Source organism: Gracilinanus agilis, chromosome 5 (assembly GCF_016433145.1).
Source record: "Gracilinanus agilis isolate LMUSP501 chromosome 5, AgileGrace, whole genome shotgun sequence".
Classification (NCBI taxonomy): Eukaryota; Metazoa; Chordata; class Mammalia; order Didelphimorphia; family Didelphidae; genus Gracilinanus; species Gracilinanus agilis.
Genome location: NC_058134.1, coordinates 283,761,249 through 283,777,253, shown reverse-complemented (window position 1 = coordinate 283,777,253; position 16,005 = coordinate 283,761,249). Strand labels below are relative to the sequence as shown.

Genomic DNA, 16,005 nt, shown 5'->3' with positions numbered 1-16,005 from the left:
AGAGCCTGTAGGTGGTGTGGCAAGCGTGAGCCAAAGCAATCCAGAAGGCCAGTTTAGCTGCAGAGTAGAACGTCTCATATAATTAGGATAAAAGTCAAGGGTCGGTCAATAAACATTTATGAAGCATCTAATGTAAGTGCCAATCCTCGGAGATGTAAAGAAAGGGAAGAGAATCACAGTCTAATGGGGGATACAGTATACAGAGGGGCTACAGACAAGATAAACGGGAGATAACCTCAGAGGGAAGGCACTAACATTAAGGAGGACCGCGAGCCTTCTTTGCACAACGCGGGACATTAGCGGAGGATTACTGGGAAAAGATAAAGGAGGCTAAAAACAACGGGCCAAGTACATACAGGTGCCTAGGCATTCCGCCAGCTACGTTCAGCCAAGCTAAAGGTGACCCACTGAGGGTTGTCTGGCCAGTCCTCTTCCCTTCCCTTCCCTTCCCCTCCCCGCCTTCCGCCGTCCTCCAAGCCCCGCCTCGTCTCTCTCCACCCCAAAGACCCATCCTCGCCCTTCCCCCAAGGGGGCGGGGCTCCGTATGACGTTAGGCCACGTGACGTGAATGCCGCAGAGGCCGAGGCTGTGGTAGCGGAAGCTAGAGGGCCTCCGGCAATCCCCGACCCCGGCCCGGTCATGCTGTCCCGCCTGCTGAAGGAGCACCAAGCGAAGCAGAACGAGCGCAAGGAGCTGCAGGGTGAGCCTGGGGCCAGCCCCGCGTGCCGCTCCCTCCGCAGGCCCCGGGCTGGCTCGGCTCCCGGGCCTCTGGTTCGGATCCCCGTGGAGACGTCCTCCCACCTCCCGGCCTGGCCCCGCCCCTATCCTGGCCCCACCCCCGCCGGAGAGACTCGCCTCCCATTGGCCCCAGGCGATGGCGCCCCCGGAGTAGGCGGGGCTTGGACGTGGGGCGCGGGAACTGCGGGGGAGGAAGTCCCGCTTAGTGACAGTCCCCAGGATTCCCTTGACCCCTGGAGAGCAGAGGGAGCCCAATTGTCCTTGTAGCCCTGACGCTTAATAAGTAAAACACGCTGGGCGTGGAGTCAGAAAGACCTGCATTCAAGTCCTGCCCCTGACCTGAAACTGACTGTGGCCCTCCTGGGCAAGTCCCTCTCGGTGCTCTGGCTGCGCCTCCTAGTCCGAGACTTGGGCAGCTTGCACGGGCCGGAGGCAGGAAGATCTGAGTTCAGATTTAGTCTCAGATGCTACTAGCCTGGTGACCCTGGGCAAGTCACGTGCCCCTTGCCACCCTCAATGTCCTTTCCTGCAAAATGAGGCCAATAATAGTCCCCGCGTGCCCCATTATGAGGAGCCAATGAGAACCCGGCACCTCCCAAGTCCCATATAAATGTGAGCTGGTTCTCTTTCTATTGCTGAACGTGTCAGGTCTCCCCCAGGACTGCCTGAGCCAGTGAAATCCTGGCCAGGCCTGAGAATCAAATGAAAGAATGTGTGTCCATTGATTGCAAATTTAGAGCACTCCATGCCTGATGACTTCTAGGGTCTTCCTTATTCTTGTTCTTGTGACTTGGATTGGAGAGCCCCAAGCCCCTGCCCCAGCCTAAGCCTTCTCACTAGACTCTGGGAGGAGAACCAGGGAATAGTGAGGGAGCCAGGCCCAAATCGCCTCTCCAATAAATCATGGGACTTCTCGGGGCCTCAGTTTCCTCCTCAAAAAAACTATATATATGTATGTGTATGTATGTGTGTGTGTATACATATATATATAAACCCTCTATGAAATCCCAGGCCTTCTTGGTGAGGGCGGAGGGGAAGGAGAGAATTTGGAACTCAAAACTTAAAAAAGAAATGTTGAAATTTGTTTTTACATGTAATTGAAAAAAAGATTTAAATATCATTTTAAAATTTAAGAGGGTTGAAAGTCTACGGTCCTGTTTAACTCTAACCCTCTGATCTTACAATTCCCAGAAAAGAGGCGGCGGGAAGCCATTGCTGCAGCCACGTGCCTGACAGAAGCCCTGGTGGACCACCTCAATGTTGGGTATGGCCTGGCTCACCTTCCTGTCTGCTCTCTCCATTCGTCCCAAACTAAGACTATTTTTTTTTTGGTCTGAGAAGGGGGTCTCCTGGGGAAAGTCCACCTCCCATGCCTGGCCTCTGGGGTACCACTCGCCCACCTTCTGTTCCCCCTCCCCATGTCCAGCTGTCGTTTCAGCAGGAAGGCCTGGTCACTCTCCTTCCCACAACAGCCCTCCCCAGCCTCCTGGCAGGCCTGCAGAGCAGCCAGCATGGCGGGCACAGCTGAGAGTATAGAATGCCTGTGCCAAGGGGTGGCAGCGGGCCAGACCTCATCTCTCCTTGCTCTCAGGGCCTTCAGCCTCGTTCCTCAGAGGTCCCGAGGTCGGAGACTCCTCAGAGAGGGCTGCTTGGGGGAAGAGGGGGACAGAGGTTGGCTACAGACCCTGCAAGGGCCAGTGTCAGGGCTCACTTTCTGCCCTGGGATCCAGGGGTTTGTCATAGGCAGAGAAGAGCTGTGCAGGGTCTCCTCCCACTTTGGGCAGGGGCTGTGGGAACAGCTTGGATGTGGTGGTGAGGCCTGAGTCACCCCCTGGTCAGCCGTTTGTGCTGGGGAGGGTCAGACTTGGTTCACACTAGCTCATTTCCCCTGAGCAGAGAGAGCTGTTGCCTGGGGTAAAGGAAGGCCCCTGGAGGGAAAGACCAGGAAGGGGGGCTTTGTTCTAGGGGTGTTGGGGGCTCTCCCCTGCTCACATGCTGCATCTGGAGGCTCTTCTTTGGAAGGAAGTGAGGGGGAGCCCCCTGCCTTCCTGGCACTCTCGCCTCCCCCACCCCAGCTGTGGCTCAGCTGTCTTCCAGAGAGCAGGAGCCATTTGCCTCCTACATGGGCGCCTTCTGGGCTGTGGGTATCCTGTAAGACTACATGAGGTTCTCCCCCTCTGCCAGCCCCCCCCACCTCCCCGTGGGAGGTGAGGGCATGGCGCAGGGGATGGCTGCCCCACTTCCCGCTCCATGGGGCAGTGTGAGGAGAGCCGGATTTAAAGGGGTTTTGTGTGGCTGCCCACAGCCCCTTTCCCCCCCTGGAAGAAAAGACAAAGACTCCGTCTGTCCTAGGCCCGGTCAGGTGTCCTGGCCCCTCTCCGGCCCTTCCCCCTTCCACCTCCCTGATCCCCTGACGACTCCTTCAGCCCCCGCAGATTCCACCCTCAGAGGCCCGAGAGGGTGCTGGGAACAGGGAAGCAGAACTCTGGGCGGCTCCTGCTGCAGGGAGAGAAAGAGCCAAAGTGGGGCCAGAGACAGCCCATCTCTGTGGTCACTGCCCAGAGCCACCTCGTGTGGGCCGGGAGAGGGAGAGGCTGCCCTGCCCCGGGGCCTCCATGAATGTCTGCCCAGGATGGAGGAAGGAGAGTCCCCAGGGCCCCTCCTGACCCGGCGTTCCTGGGGTGGGGGGCACCCCCTCCCACCCCCGATTCAGGGAGGGTCCGGCCTTCCCTCCCAGCGCAGCTTCTCTCTCAGTCTCCAGGGCTCCCAATCGCTGCCAGATGTTCTCCTCCTGCCCCGGCTTCCCAGCATTCCCCCATCCTTAACCCACCCTTCCCCAGGCCCATGGCCCAAAGCTCCCAGAGCCAGGGAGGATTGGCAGACGTTCCCTGACCATCCAACAGGGCCAAGATTTCTCCCTCTGCTTTTGCCTTCTGCCTCCCCTCCCGGCTTTGGGAAGCTGGCCTGGGCCAGGCCGGGCTGGCCTAGAGTGTCCCCCACAGACGAGGCCCCACCGACCCCAGTTCTCCTCCCCCCCAGGGTGGCCCAAGCCTATGTCAATCAGAGGAAGCTGGACCACGAGGTGAAGACACTGCAGGTCCAGGCCGCACAGTTTGCCAAGCAGACAGGCCAGTGGATAGGGATGGTGGAGAACTTCAACCAGGCCCTGAAGGTAGGCCTCTCAGGGGCCACTGGGGAACGGCAGGGGGCAAGAGGAAGCCAAAGCTGAGGCCCCCCTCTTGGCCGCCGTCATCCCTCCATGAGACCTTTCGGGGTGGAGTTCACACCGTCCTGGCAAGTGGGCTGTTAGGGTGGCCCAAGAGAGGCAGTTAACTGCCCTGGCCAGAGTCACGGGCTGACCCGTTCTTTGGTGGTCAGTCACTGCTCGGGGCTCCTCTCAGTTCCCAAAAGCGAATCCAAAGCTTGCTCAGGGCCGGGCCTTTCCCCGGGCCGAGCGTGTTCTTGTTCTTTAGTCGCTTCCTTGGAATATATTTGTCTGTAACTGAGCCGCCTCACCCTGCGGCCTCCGGTCACTCCTCCATAAGTGGGGCGGAGAAGGGAATGGCGAAGCCCTCACAGACGGGGTCCCACAGAGTCCGACACGGCTGAAGCAGCCCACAGAAATGTGGAGGGGAGGTTTCGGGCCTCGAGGCCTCCCGATGCCTCCCTCCCTTTTCTCTGTCTCGCCAGGAAATTGGAGACGTGGAGAACTGGGCGCGGAGCATCGAGCTGGACATGAGGACGATCGCCACGGCTCTGGAATACGTCTACAAGGGGCAGCTGCAGCCGGCCCCCTCCTAGACCCTGGGCAGGGACCCGGGCCAGACCCTCAATAAAGCCCCAACGTCCCAGCACGCCTGGCCTGTGTCTGCAGGGGCTGCCGCGCTGGGGGCTCCTAGGGGTGGCTCTAGCTCGCCCCGACGCCTCGCCGAGCACCCAAGCCCTGAGCTGGGTGGGGTGAGGAGGGAGGGATGGGCACGGGGGCTGGCCTGGAGCCACTGAGCCTCCCCAATGGCAGGGAATGATCCTGGGCTGGGATTAGGCTCAGCTGCCACAATGGGGTTTAGCCCGCGCCTGTTGCCCGGCTGCCCAGTCTCCTCCCTCCAGACTTTGAACCCTGAGCCAGAGGAGCCAGGCAGGGCAGGGGGAGGGCCAGAGCCCCAGACCGAGCAGGGGAGTGCATGGGGCAGAGCCGTGAGGACGGATCCTGCAGGTGAGCTGTGGGCAGAGGCGATTCCCAAAGGGTTTCTGGGTACGTGCATACCCCGTTCTTCATTTAAGCCCTCACCCCCCAGCTTAGAATCCATACTGGGTGTCGGATCCAAAGCAGAAGAGCAGGAAGGGCTGGGCAGCAGCTGGGACTAGAACCCAGGCCTCCTGATTCCTAGCTCAGAAGGCCTGGCCAAATTTCAGCCTAAGACCCAGGTTAAACTTAAAGACTGGGGGAGGGGACTGGGCGGGGGCCGGGGATAGGGTGGCAGCTGGATTAAAGTTAGGCCTGGAGACAGGAGGCTCTGAGTTCAAATGTGGCCTCAGACACTTCCCAGCCGTGTGACCCTGGGCAAGTCCCTTAACCCCGTTGCCTAGCCCTTACCGCTCTTCTGCCTGGAGCCGTTACACAGTAGTGATTCTACCTGGGAAGCTGTGGGTTTAAAGGGAACAAATAAAGACTACAGGTGGGGGCAGCCCAGTGAATAGAATGCAGGACGGGGCTCAAATTGGACCTTAGAGGCCTCCTAGCTGGGTGAGCCCCATTGCCTGGCCCTTACCACTCCTCTGCTTAGTATCATTCTCAGACGGCGGGCGAGGGCTAACAAGTAAAATAAAGCCTGGGAGGAGGGCACATCCGTGGGGCGGTAGCCCTGGCTGTCTCCTCGGGCGATGCCCAGTGAAGTTCAGATTCCCACCCCATCCTCTCAGGGAGATCTCCGGCAAATACGGCTCTTCTGAGGGCTTCGGCCAGCCGGGAGCTCTGCACAGCTCTCTCTTCCTCTTCGATGCCCCCCTGAACGCCCCAAGATACTGCCGGGGACAGTGGCAGAACCCAGATGGGGAAAGGAGAGCAGGGACCCTGGGGGGAAGCTAGCCCGCATCTGCGCTTGGCTCCTCAGCTCGAGGCACCATGTGGCTGCTCCTGCTCCTCGGTGCCCTGCTGTGGGGCGGCCTGTGGCTCCTCCGAGACCGCCTGGTCCTGCCCCCCGCTGACGCCTTCGTCTTCATCACCGGCTGCGACTCGGGCTTCGGCCGGCACCTGGCGCTACGGCTGGACAGACGAGGCTTCCGAGTTCTGGCCGCTTGCCTGACACCCTTGGGGGCAGAGAACTTGAAGCGAGCCGCTTCTCCTCGGCTCTGCACCACTCTGCTGGATGTCACCGACCCCCAAAACATCCAGCGAGTGGCCGAGTGGGTGGGGACTCTCGTGGGGAAAAAAGGTGAGTGGGGAGCCAGAAACGGGGCACGAGAGATGCCAGTGGCACGAGAGCCGTGTCCCCCTCCCTGCAGGACGGTCCCCCCAGCCCCCGACCCCAGGCTTCAGAGTAAGGGAATGGGATGCAGCCCGCCTTTCCCTGGTCCGTGGTGCATCGTATGCACTTAAGCATCTTCGGTGACTCCCCAGAGTCGTGGTCGGGTTAGTGTATGTGTTACTCCTGTGTCAGGCCCTGAGCTAGGCCCCGGCAGCTTCTCTAAGCTGCTTCCCCACGAGGTAGCCCAGCGCTCGGCACAGCGGCATTGAATGGTTACCCAACTGGAGAAGGGGCCTTCCCGCTCTCAGAGGGCCGGGGGAGCCTCCGTTCTCATTCCCGCCCCCAATGCCAACAGGGCTCTTTGGGCTGGTGAATAACGCGGGGGTGGCTGGGATCATCGGACCTACGCCCTGGCTGACCCTGGAGGATTACCGCAAGGTGCTGGAAGTGAACACGCTGGGGCCCATCGGCGTCACCCTGGCCCTGCTCCCCTGCCTGAAACAGGCCCAGGGGCGGATCGTCAACATCACCAGCGTCCTGGGCCGGCTGGCTGCCAACGGGGGTGGCTACTGTGTCTCCAAATTTGGTCTGGAGGCCTTTTCTGACAGCCTACGGTGAGGGGGAAGGGGGACCCAACGGGATAATGGGACACCCAGATCGCCCCGTTATTCCAAGCCTGCCCTCGCTCCTGGCCAAGCTGCAGGACTCACTCACCTGTTATGTCCCCGCCCTACACATGGGTCCCATCTCCTCCTCCAGACTGGGAGTGCCCAAAGTCTTTTTGCTACTCATCCAGGGACCCAGCACAAGCTGGAGTATAGGAGGGTAAATGAGCCCCAAGTCTCTAACTATCTCGGAGGCTGGAGGATATGCCATCCACAGAATTCAAGGAGCCCAGGCCCACTGTAGCTCCTCATTCCAGTTCGTAGGTCAGGGAGACCCCAGCTGTATCCCCCTTCCCATCTGTCACCTGTAACTTTTAGGGGATTGCCCTCATGGGACAAGAACCCAGGGGGAAATCTCTGTTTCCCGCTATCCCACACTTCAGGCGGGACATTGCTCCCTTTGGGGTACGGGTCTCTATCGTGGAACCAGGCTTCTTCCGCACATCTGTGACCAGTTTGGAGAGTGTGGAGGGAGCCCTTCAAGCCTCCTGGGAGCGCTTACCTCCTGCCACCCAAGCCAGCTACGGGGACAGCTTTCTCCCCAAGTGTGAGTAGTCGGAGCCGAGGGTGCAAAGAGCCTCTTCTGGACAAGGGAGATGAAGAGGGTGGGGTAGAATGCCTCCCTCAGGCAGAGGAGCAGGGTGTCCCCTATCCAAATAAAGTGGCCAGGAGGCGGCCTGTGATCTCCTCGCAATAAGGGAAAGAGGGAGGGAGGAAGAACGTGGCTCAAGCTTCAGCCTCCTGGAGATGAACAGGAAAGGCAAAGGAGATGCCAAGGAAGGAAGAAAGAGGGCCCGAGGCTCTGGAAGGGATGGCGATGCTTACCCAAGCTTGAACACGCCTCTTTCCCCCGAGACGACAACTAAGTTGAGGAGGAGGGGAAGAAGATGAAAACTGGGGAGGAGAGACTGGAGGGAAGAACACCTGATTTCCACTTCCTTCCCCAGACCTGAAGGTGCAGCGGCTCATCATGAATCTGATCTGTGACGGCGACCTGGGCAAGGTGAGCAGCTGCCTGGAGCACGCGCTAACAGCCCGCTACCCCCGGACGAGATACAGCCCTGGATGGGATGCCAAGTTGCTCTGGCTGCCCGCCTCCTACCTGCCCGCCAGCCTGGTCGATGCTGTACTCAATTGTGTTCTTCCTAAACCTGCCCAGATGGTCTGCTGAACCCATTCAGCTGGAGGAAACTGAGGCAGAGGATGGGAAGCGAGCACTCTACTAGACTAATCACTGCCCCCTTTCCCAGGATCCCTTCCCCTAACAATTTCCTTTCTACAAAAGGCTACCATAAAACAAGTGGCCACCAGAGGGAGCTCCAGATACACCCTTCCCAGGGCTGAAAGCGTTCTTGTGGGCTCAGTAGGGTGCACTTCATGAGGCCACCACCAGGTGTCACCTTTGTCAGGTCTCCTCAGCCTTTCTCCAGCACCACCATCTCCCCAAGCCATTCTTCCCTGGTACCTGTGAAGCAGGACAGCCATCAAGGCTGGCTTGGGAGGGGGCAGTAAAAGGAAGGTAAGGATGCTTTGTTCAGGGAGCTCCAAAGGGCATACCCAGAACTTTTGCACGTCACTTCCTCAGTGTTTCAGCCCAGGGCACAGCCTAATCATGATGCCACAGGCTTATAGGAAGATGGGCATCCTTGGTGACAGGCCCTAGACCCCTATAGGTTCTTAACTCCCCTTTCCATTCCTGGCTGTTTACAACTCACCTCACTGCCCCCCAATTAGAGTCCTGGCTTCTCCAAACCAACTTTCCCTTAACTACCAAGATGGCAGGCTGTGGGACTGAGTGTGAGGAAATGAAGCAGATAGTACTGTGAGCAGAGGGGAAACACCAGATGTGGACACATGAGGAAAAGGCCATGGAGATGAAGGAGAAGATAAAAGAGAAGGGTGGCATCATGGTCTAGGGTAGTGATGGCAAACCTTTGAGACTAAGTGCCCAAACTGCACCCTCACATGCATGTGAGCCACCTTACCCCAGACAGGAGGGAGGAAGCACTCCCACTGGGTACTGGGCAGAGGGGCAGGTGAAGTGAGAAATGTCCTCAGGCATGGTGGAAAGAGGGAAGGAAGCATCCCCCTCCAGCATGCAAGCCATAGGTTCACCAACATAGGTCTAGAAGGACCACTGGAGAAATAAAAGGACCCAGACTCAAATTTGAGTTGGGTGATCACGACCAAGTCACTCCCCCACTCCACTCTGGGCCTCCTATGAGCTGACCTCTAGAGTTTCTCCCAATACTGAATAATTTTATGATCCTAAGAATGCACGAGGAGGGAGAGATTCTGAGAAACAAAAGGGCCAGGGGCCAGAGACTCAAAAGATAAACTGACACTTGGCTTCTTTTCAGAGTGAAAAAAAAAAATAATCCGTTTATTAATTGAAAAACCCAGGGCACCATAGCCCACTCCATTGTTGCCAAGAGAAGGTGGTGAGGGGTCCAGGGGAGCCCTACATCACCTCATAGCCACTTCGGATACTCTTCATGAGGCAGCAGGCAAAGATAACTCCCAAGATCTAGAAGAAAAGAAGTAGCTGTGACTAAGTGGGTGGGGCAGGAAAAAGGAATCTGAAATGGGCAGAGAAGGCCACTTTAAAGGAATGGTGCCAAGCCTGGGCGGACCGGAACTAGGGATGGCAATATACTCAGCATCTTATTTCCCAAGATGCCCAGGCTCTGTTCCACCCCACCCCAGGGTACCCCCTCACCTCCACAAATGTAATGCCCAGTGCAGCACCAGCCAACACCAAAGCTTTTTGCTTTAGCCAATTTCCAATCTCCTCCACACAGCCCTAGAAAAGATGTGAGGGGCTTTCACAAAGCCATCTTGCCCATCTGAACCCTGTCCTCAAGCCTTGCTTCCCTGAGTCCCTCCTGTCTCAAGTCTCTTCTAATTCTCACTCTCCTGTCCCTGATGGCTCTCTTCAACCCCATACCAACTTTCTTTTCTTATATCCCCAATCTCCCAGACCCTCCTTGAGGTAAGGATCCTATCCACGTACCTCCTTCAATCCTTCAAGCTCTTGACTTTCCAGAGATCTCAAATTCCTCCAGTTCCCTTAATTCCCAATCCTCTTCTCCCCAGTCTTTTAGCTAACCCTTGCCCCTAATCACCAGCCATTCCACCTACTTTTTGGTTAATGTCCGAAGGTTTGAAGCCATTTCCACAGCCTTGGGTAACATTGACACAACAAGAGTCAGGGACCCTGTTCTTGGGTGTCAGGGGTATGTGCTCCCAGTCTGTGTAGTTCGCTGCCCCACAGCAATTGAACTAGAATGGAGAGAAAGGTTAGTGAAGAGACTGATAGAATAAGAGGGAAGGCCCTCTAGATCTGTGGATCTGTGGCCATTTCAGTTACGTCCAATTCTTGGTAAATCCATTGGGGCCTTCTTGTCACAGATACTGGAGTTCTCTGCCATTTCCTTCTCCGGATTATTTTACAGATGAGGAAACTGAGACAAACAGCCCAGTAATTTGCCCAGCTAGTATCTGAGACCAGATTTTGAACTCAGGAAGATGAGTCTTCCTGACTCCAAGCCCAACACTCCATGCACTGTGCCACCCAGCTGCTCCTAGGTTTGTGGTTCAGTCATTTTTCAGTTGTGTCTGCTAAACTACCCCTAATGCAAAATATGACACACACAAAATATGACAACCAGATGTTGGGGATTGGAAGCAACAGAAAGAAAAAAAAGCCAGCAGTAAGGCTTGAAAAGATGGGGCTAGGGGCAGATGGGAGGCTCAGTGGATTGAGAGCCAGGCCTAGAGACAGGAGGTCCTGAGTTCAAATATGGCCTCAGACACTTCCCAGCTGTGTGACCCTGGGCAAGTCACAACCCTCATTGCCTAGCCCTTACCACTCTTCTGCCTTGGAACCAATACACAGTATTGATTCCAAGACGGAAGGTGAGGGTTTTAGAAAGAAAATATGGGGCTGGTTGAGGCTGAGTTCAGAGTCCCCCTGGGCTATCCCCCAAAGCATTCCCCTTAGTGTCCTCTCTCTAGGGAAACCCACCCCCACCCCTAAAGCACATTAGAAAAATAAAATGTAGCAATGATTTTTGTTTTAGTATTGGTCATTTCTGGATGTAGCCCTCTCTCCCACCACCACCACCACCACTCCGCCCACCCACTAACTCACTTCTTCCTGCAAACCATCCAGGAACTCTGCAGTGGAGTTATTTTTTTCATATTCCTTCATCTGATCCCGGAAGCCAGCTTCAAACTCTGATTTCACCTGGGTGATGGGGAAGAGAAGCACTGAGGATGGACCCTTTGCCAGCCTCCAAAATGGTCTCAGTGAATTCTCTGGGAACCACAGCCCCGTCTCACCCTCCTACGCCCAAACTCTATCCCCTTCATGCCGGTCTACTCACCTTGTCCCTGAAGATATAACCAGCGATGGTTGCAGCCACCTCCACTAGGACAATGAGGGACAGAAAGATGGCAAACTGAAAAAGAGGGGTGATGGAGTCCCAGATCGGGTTAGGGGTCAGCCCTGCTCAGGTCATCATTGTCATCATCATCTTCATCTCCCAGAGGGTTCCTATTCCTCAGCTCCTACCTTTGCTGTGGGATGGCTCAACATCATCTCCATTCCTCCCTCCTGGTGACAGACCCCTGTCCTCTCTTCCCTGGGATCTCCCCATTACTCCCAACAATTACCATCGCCCCCTCCTCAGAGTCATGCCTCTGCCTCTAGGACCCCCTTACCGTAGTCATGAGACAGTAGTTCTCCTTACAGGTTGCACAACAGCCCAAGAAGGCCACCAGGAAGAGAAAGGCGCCCACAGCTATGATGACAACAGGCACCACAGATACCGCTGTAGCCCCAATGGGTATGGTCTGGTTCAAGGTGAATTGGACTGCCACTCCCACTGCGATCAGCCCCACTGCGCAGGCCTTCAGGAGCAGAAGGAAGTGAGACGATGGAGGTGGGGGGACAGACCCTAAATCGCCACCCGTATGGACCCACCCGATACAAATACACTAGACACACGCCTCCTTACACAGCAGTGAAGGATCCTGGAAAGAGCATCAGATAGCTCCCGTGCAAGGTTAGACACTGGACAAGTCATTGACCCTAATGAAGCTGGATGGACCTGAACCCTAATGACCCTAATGGAGCTCCCACTCACTGATGGGGACTAGACGAGCTAAACCAACTGCTGGAGGGGAACAGTTTCAGTATAAGAATAGAGCAATACAGGAATTCAGAGAATCCCAGAAGACTTGTAAGAAGTGATCTAGGGCAGAGGAAGCCAAATCATTCAAGAGAACAGCACATCCCGTGACCAGCACAACGTCAACAAAAGCACCAAGGACGGCCAAAAGCCATGCTTCAATGAACAATCACGGCTACAGAGAGCCACGGATGAGCCACACTTGGTCCTGCAGCCTGGCATGGTGCATGCCATGAGATAGGGTCAGTTTGGCTTCACCGCTTTCCTTTGTATCCAGGGTGGACTGAGTGGAAAAGGAGGTACCATATAGCAGGATTTACTATGTTTACTATGGCAAAGGGTAAAGCACTGGGCTGACTTACTAGCTGTGTGACCCTGGCCAAGTCACTTAACCCTTGCCTGCATAAAACTGGAGATGGAAATAGACAACTATTCCAGTCTCTTTGCCAAGAAAACACCTGAGACAGCTGGTCTATGAAGGGTCAGACATGACCAGATGACTGAATGATAACAACAAAATATATATGTGCGTGTGTATCTACGCATACATATATGCGTGCATATTCCTAGACCCTTTAGATGTATTTGTGTGTGCCTGTGTGTGGATTGTTGTTGTTCAGCAGTGTCTGACTCTGTGACTCCGAGGACATTCTGTCCATGGAGTTTTCTTGGCAAAGATACTGGGGTGGTTGGCTGTTTCCTTCTCCAGTTGATGAAGGCAAACATGTTAAGTGACTTGCCCAGGGTCACCCAGCTAGTAAGAATGTGAGACCAAATTTGAACTCAGATGTTCCTGTCTCCAGCTCTAGTGCTCTATCCACTGAGGCACCTGGCTGCCTCGTGGGCAAAAAGAGGTTAAATAAAAGAGGCTGACTTGCCCAAAGTTACAAAGCTAGTGTCTAAGGCTGGATTTGAACTCAGGTCTTCCCAACTCCAGACCCCAGCCCTCTAGCTCCTGAGCCACCTAGCTGCCTCAGTGTGTGTGCACAGATCTCCATTTATACACATGCATACACAGAAACATCGATATCCACATACATACATACATACATACATGTATAGTTGGGGAATAAAGATATCAATTCATTTGGCCAAGAGCAGTTGGGAGGGGGCTCCAAAAAAGGAGAAGAGCTAAGTCCCTGCCCTGCATCCACTCTCTCCCCCCATCCCCCACAGGCGCCACTTCCCTGAAACTCCCTCACTCTAGGAATCCCTTCAAGGTGCCTTCTGGGAAAAACGCAGGTCGCCCCTCTACAACACGGGGCATTTCCCGATTCTCTCCTAACTGGGGCCCACATTAACTGTGTTTCTCTCTTCAGACTACTTTGTATCACTTAGTATAACTCTGAATTTACTTCCGTGTGTACACGCTCTATGCTCCGCTCTCCTCCCTCCAGGAATCACTGCTTTAAGGCAAGGATTTTCCATTTGAGGAAGGAGGGGAGTCTCTGTATCCCCAGTGCCTGGCACATAGTGGGCATTTAAGCAGGGGAGTCGCTGTATCCCCAGTGCCCGGCACATAGTGGGCACTTGGATGTCTGCTGAACTGAATGCAATTCACCTGAGCACTCTTCTCGGACCCAGTTGCCCAACTAGAAATGATGGCAATAACCGATATAAGCCTAACCTCAAGGCATACATTCCTGACTTCACTTGAGTGATGAAATCAATATCCTGGCCCATGCCAAACCCCCAAGGTATCCCTTTGATCCCTGAGCTCTGGGTCTGCCCCTCCAAGAGGCCTGGCACAACTCACAGTGAGTGCCATCTCAGTTTTGCTAGCTGGGTGCCTCCAGATTGAGATTAGTTGGAGGACAGGTGAGAAAGGGAGGGCAGGGCAGGAGCTCTTTCAAACAAACAGAATTCTTCCCTTCTCTTGGGAGAAAGTAAAATGAAGGGCATGGAGATGGGGACACACAGGGCATTGTGAGCAAGAGGGAGCTTCCAGCCTGGCCCTCCCTAGATCAGAATTCCTACAAGTGTCCCCCCTCTCTCTCCCTGTCAGGCTCAGAAAGAGTTAGAGACTGAGGAGGCAGGGAAGGCAGCTTGCCTGCAGAAGATCGTATCTGCCAGCTGTCTAGTTGCCCCACTGCCCATTACTAACAGACAGTTAGTTGGGTCACCAGACAGGAAGAGCTCAAGGGGACCCGGGAAGCCAGTGGATGCACCTGGGAGCCTGAGGTACACCAAAATGGCTGCAACGCACAAGTCTTGGGGGGTTCCTACTCTCCAGATGCCCTCCCCCGGTTCTCTGACCTGGAACACCCTGTCCATCCCAGACCTTCCCCATCACCCATCATCCCACCTATCCGGATCGTTACCCCTCAAAACTCCCCCCAGGACAATCCTTACCCTGCCCACTCCCACTATCCCCTGTCCCCCCACTCCCACCTCCTGCCCGGCCACTCCCGCTTACCCAGAAGGCCAACACTAAGACATAGAGCAGAAACTTGACACATTTCATTCCTCCTTCGACTGCCATGGCTGCTGGCCTGGGGGAGTGAGCCAAACAGGGGAGAGCGATCAGCAGCGGCTAGTGGGGGAGGGGACCCTGGCTTCCGGGCTCCCAGCCCACAGGGACTTCCCGGCCAATCCCCCCATTCCCGGCCCCTCCCACCCGGAAACAGGCGGTCAGTTCCACGTCTCCCAGCCCCCTCCTCTCGAGCTTGGGGTCTGATGGGCAGGGAAGCTAAGAACCCAACTCCAGCCCGCCTCTCCCCAGTCACCGCCGCCGCCCCCCACTTCTGAAAAAAGGGGAGGCTCCGGCCTGAGCCACTGGCAACGGGCTAGACCGAGAAGTCCCCAGCCTCACCCTGTTTCCCAGGGCACAATCGCCTCCCTCGGTATTCCCCTCTCTCAGCCTCAGGCACCCCCCACCCTCCACCCCTCCCCAATGGCTCTACACCCCTTGCCTCCCCCCACCAAAAAAAAGTTTGGCCGCCCCGATGCCTAGAAGTTCGATGTTAAGTTGTTAAAGGACCGGAGCGCACAGCCGAAAGCCAGGGGAGGGTCGGGAGAGGAGGTAGATGGAGCGGGAGGGCAGAGAGGGGTGCGGGGGGGGGGAAGATGGGTAGGGGGGGGATGGGAGAGCACCGTCCAGGCCCAGGAAAGTGAATCTCTCCCCACTTCTTCACTACTTCCAGGTCCTAAATGTTCCCCACCCCCAGTCTCCAGCCCACAAGCCTCACCTGGGGTCCCGGACGCTCCGAGATCCTCTCCCCGTAACTGTTCCTGTTCTCCCTTTGCTCCGACCCCCAACTCTGGCCCCGCCCGCCGCGGCCCCGCCCCGGCTCCAGCCACGGCTGCCCCCTCCCCCGCTGGGTGTCTGCCCACCTCATGTGACGCGAGAGCAGCTGGGCCCTGAGTCACCCGGTCTGGAGAGCGGAGAGCGCCCCCCTAACGCCCACTACCCACTTTGGCCCGCCTCCTCGAGGCCCCTCCAGCTTTCCGAGGGGCCCCTGGCTCCAAGACTGCCTGGGGCTCCCAGTAAGAGAGTGGCAGCTCCCATACTCCCTTCCAACGGGACGTTGGGCAAGTCACCCTCCCTAGCCTTCTGAAGTGAAGCCGAGCCCATCTCCCGGCTGTTCTTCAAGAAGGAAGAGCCTCTGCAGAGAGCTAAAACCTCCTCTGGGCTCCTCCACTTCGGAGAGGAAAGGGTCCAAATGGAGTCAACCTCTCCATTGCTGTATGGATCTGAGGGACAACTCCTAGGAGCTGGAAGGAAGGAACTGCTGCTGCTGCTGCTGAGTCAGAGGAGAGCCTAGTCGTCATAGCTGAGTCCCTGTTTGTCTAAGTGGGCGAGCGCACACACATGCAATCCTGTTCCAAAGTTACATACATCTAGGCTTCAATTTCCCCTAAACTGTCACTTCCCGTCACTGAGCCCCTGAAGTATCCATTTCAGGAGATGGGGGCACGGCCCAAAGGAAAGGGAACAGAAGC

General features: G+C 56.2%; 3 protein-coding genes across 3 annotated transcripts; 2 read left to right on the top strand and 1 right to left on the bottom strand.

The window, feature by feature from the left end:
- Positions 1-548: 548 nt before the first annotated feature.
- Positions 549-4,592, top strand: BLOC1S1 (biogenesis of lysosomal organelles complex 1 subunit 1). The gene is made up of 4 exons (XM_044678020.1): positions 549-700; positions 1,930-2,002; positions 3,778-3,910; positions 4,429-4,592. Exons 1-4 carry the CDS (start codon positions 640-642, stop codon positions 4,537-4,539), a joined length of 378 nt encoding a protein of 125 aa, XP_044533955.1. The 5' UTR covers positions 549-639; the 3' UTR covers positions 4,540-4,592.
- Positions 4,593-5,815: 1,223 nt separating this feature from the next.
- RDH5 (retinol dehydrogenase 5) lies at positions 5,816-8,850 on the top strand. The gene is made up of 4 exons (XM_044677986.1): positions 5,816-6,170; positions 6,559-6,817; positions 7,252-7,415; positions 7,816-8,850. Exons 1-4 carry the CDS (start codon positions 5,861-5,863, stop codon positions 8,037-8,039), a joined length of 957 nt encoding a protein of 318 aa, XP_044533921.1. The 5' UTR covers positions 5,816-5,860; the 3' UTR covers positions 8,040-8,850.
- Positions 8,851-9,221: 371 nt separating this feature from the next.
- On the bottom strand, positions 9,222-15,322 carry CD63 (CD63 molecule). Its single transcript, XM_044679775.1, has 8 exons — positions 15,252-15,322; positions 14,480-14,555; positions 11,594-11,782; positions 11,257-11,331; positions 11,022-11,117; positions 10,010-10,150; positions 9,588-9,671; positions 9,222-9,395 (listed from the first exon to the last, which is right to left on the bottom strand). Exons 2-8 carry the CDS (start codon positions 14,543-14,545, stop codon positions 9,330-9,332), a joined length of 717 nt encoding a protein of 238 aa, XP_044535710.1. The 5' UTR covers positions 14,546-14,555; positions 15,252-15,322; the 3' UTR covers positions 9,222-9,329.
- Between the last annotated feature and the right edge of the window lie 683 nt (positions 15,323-16,005).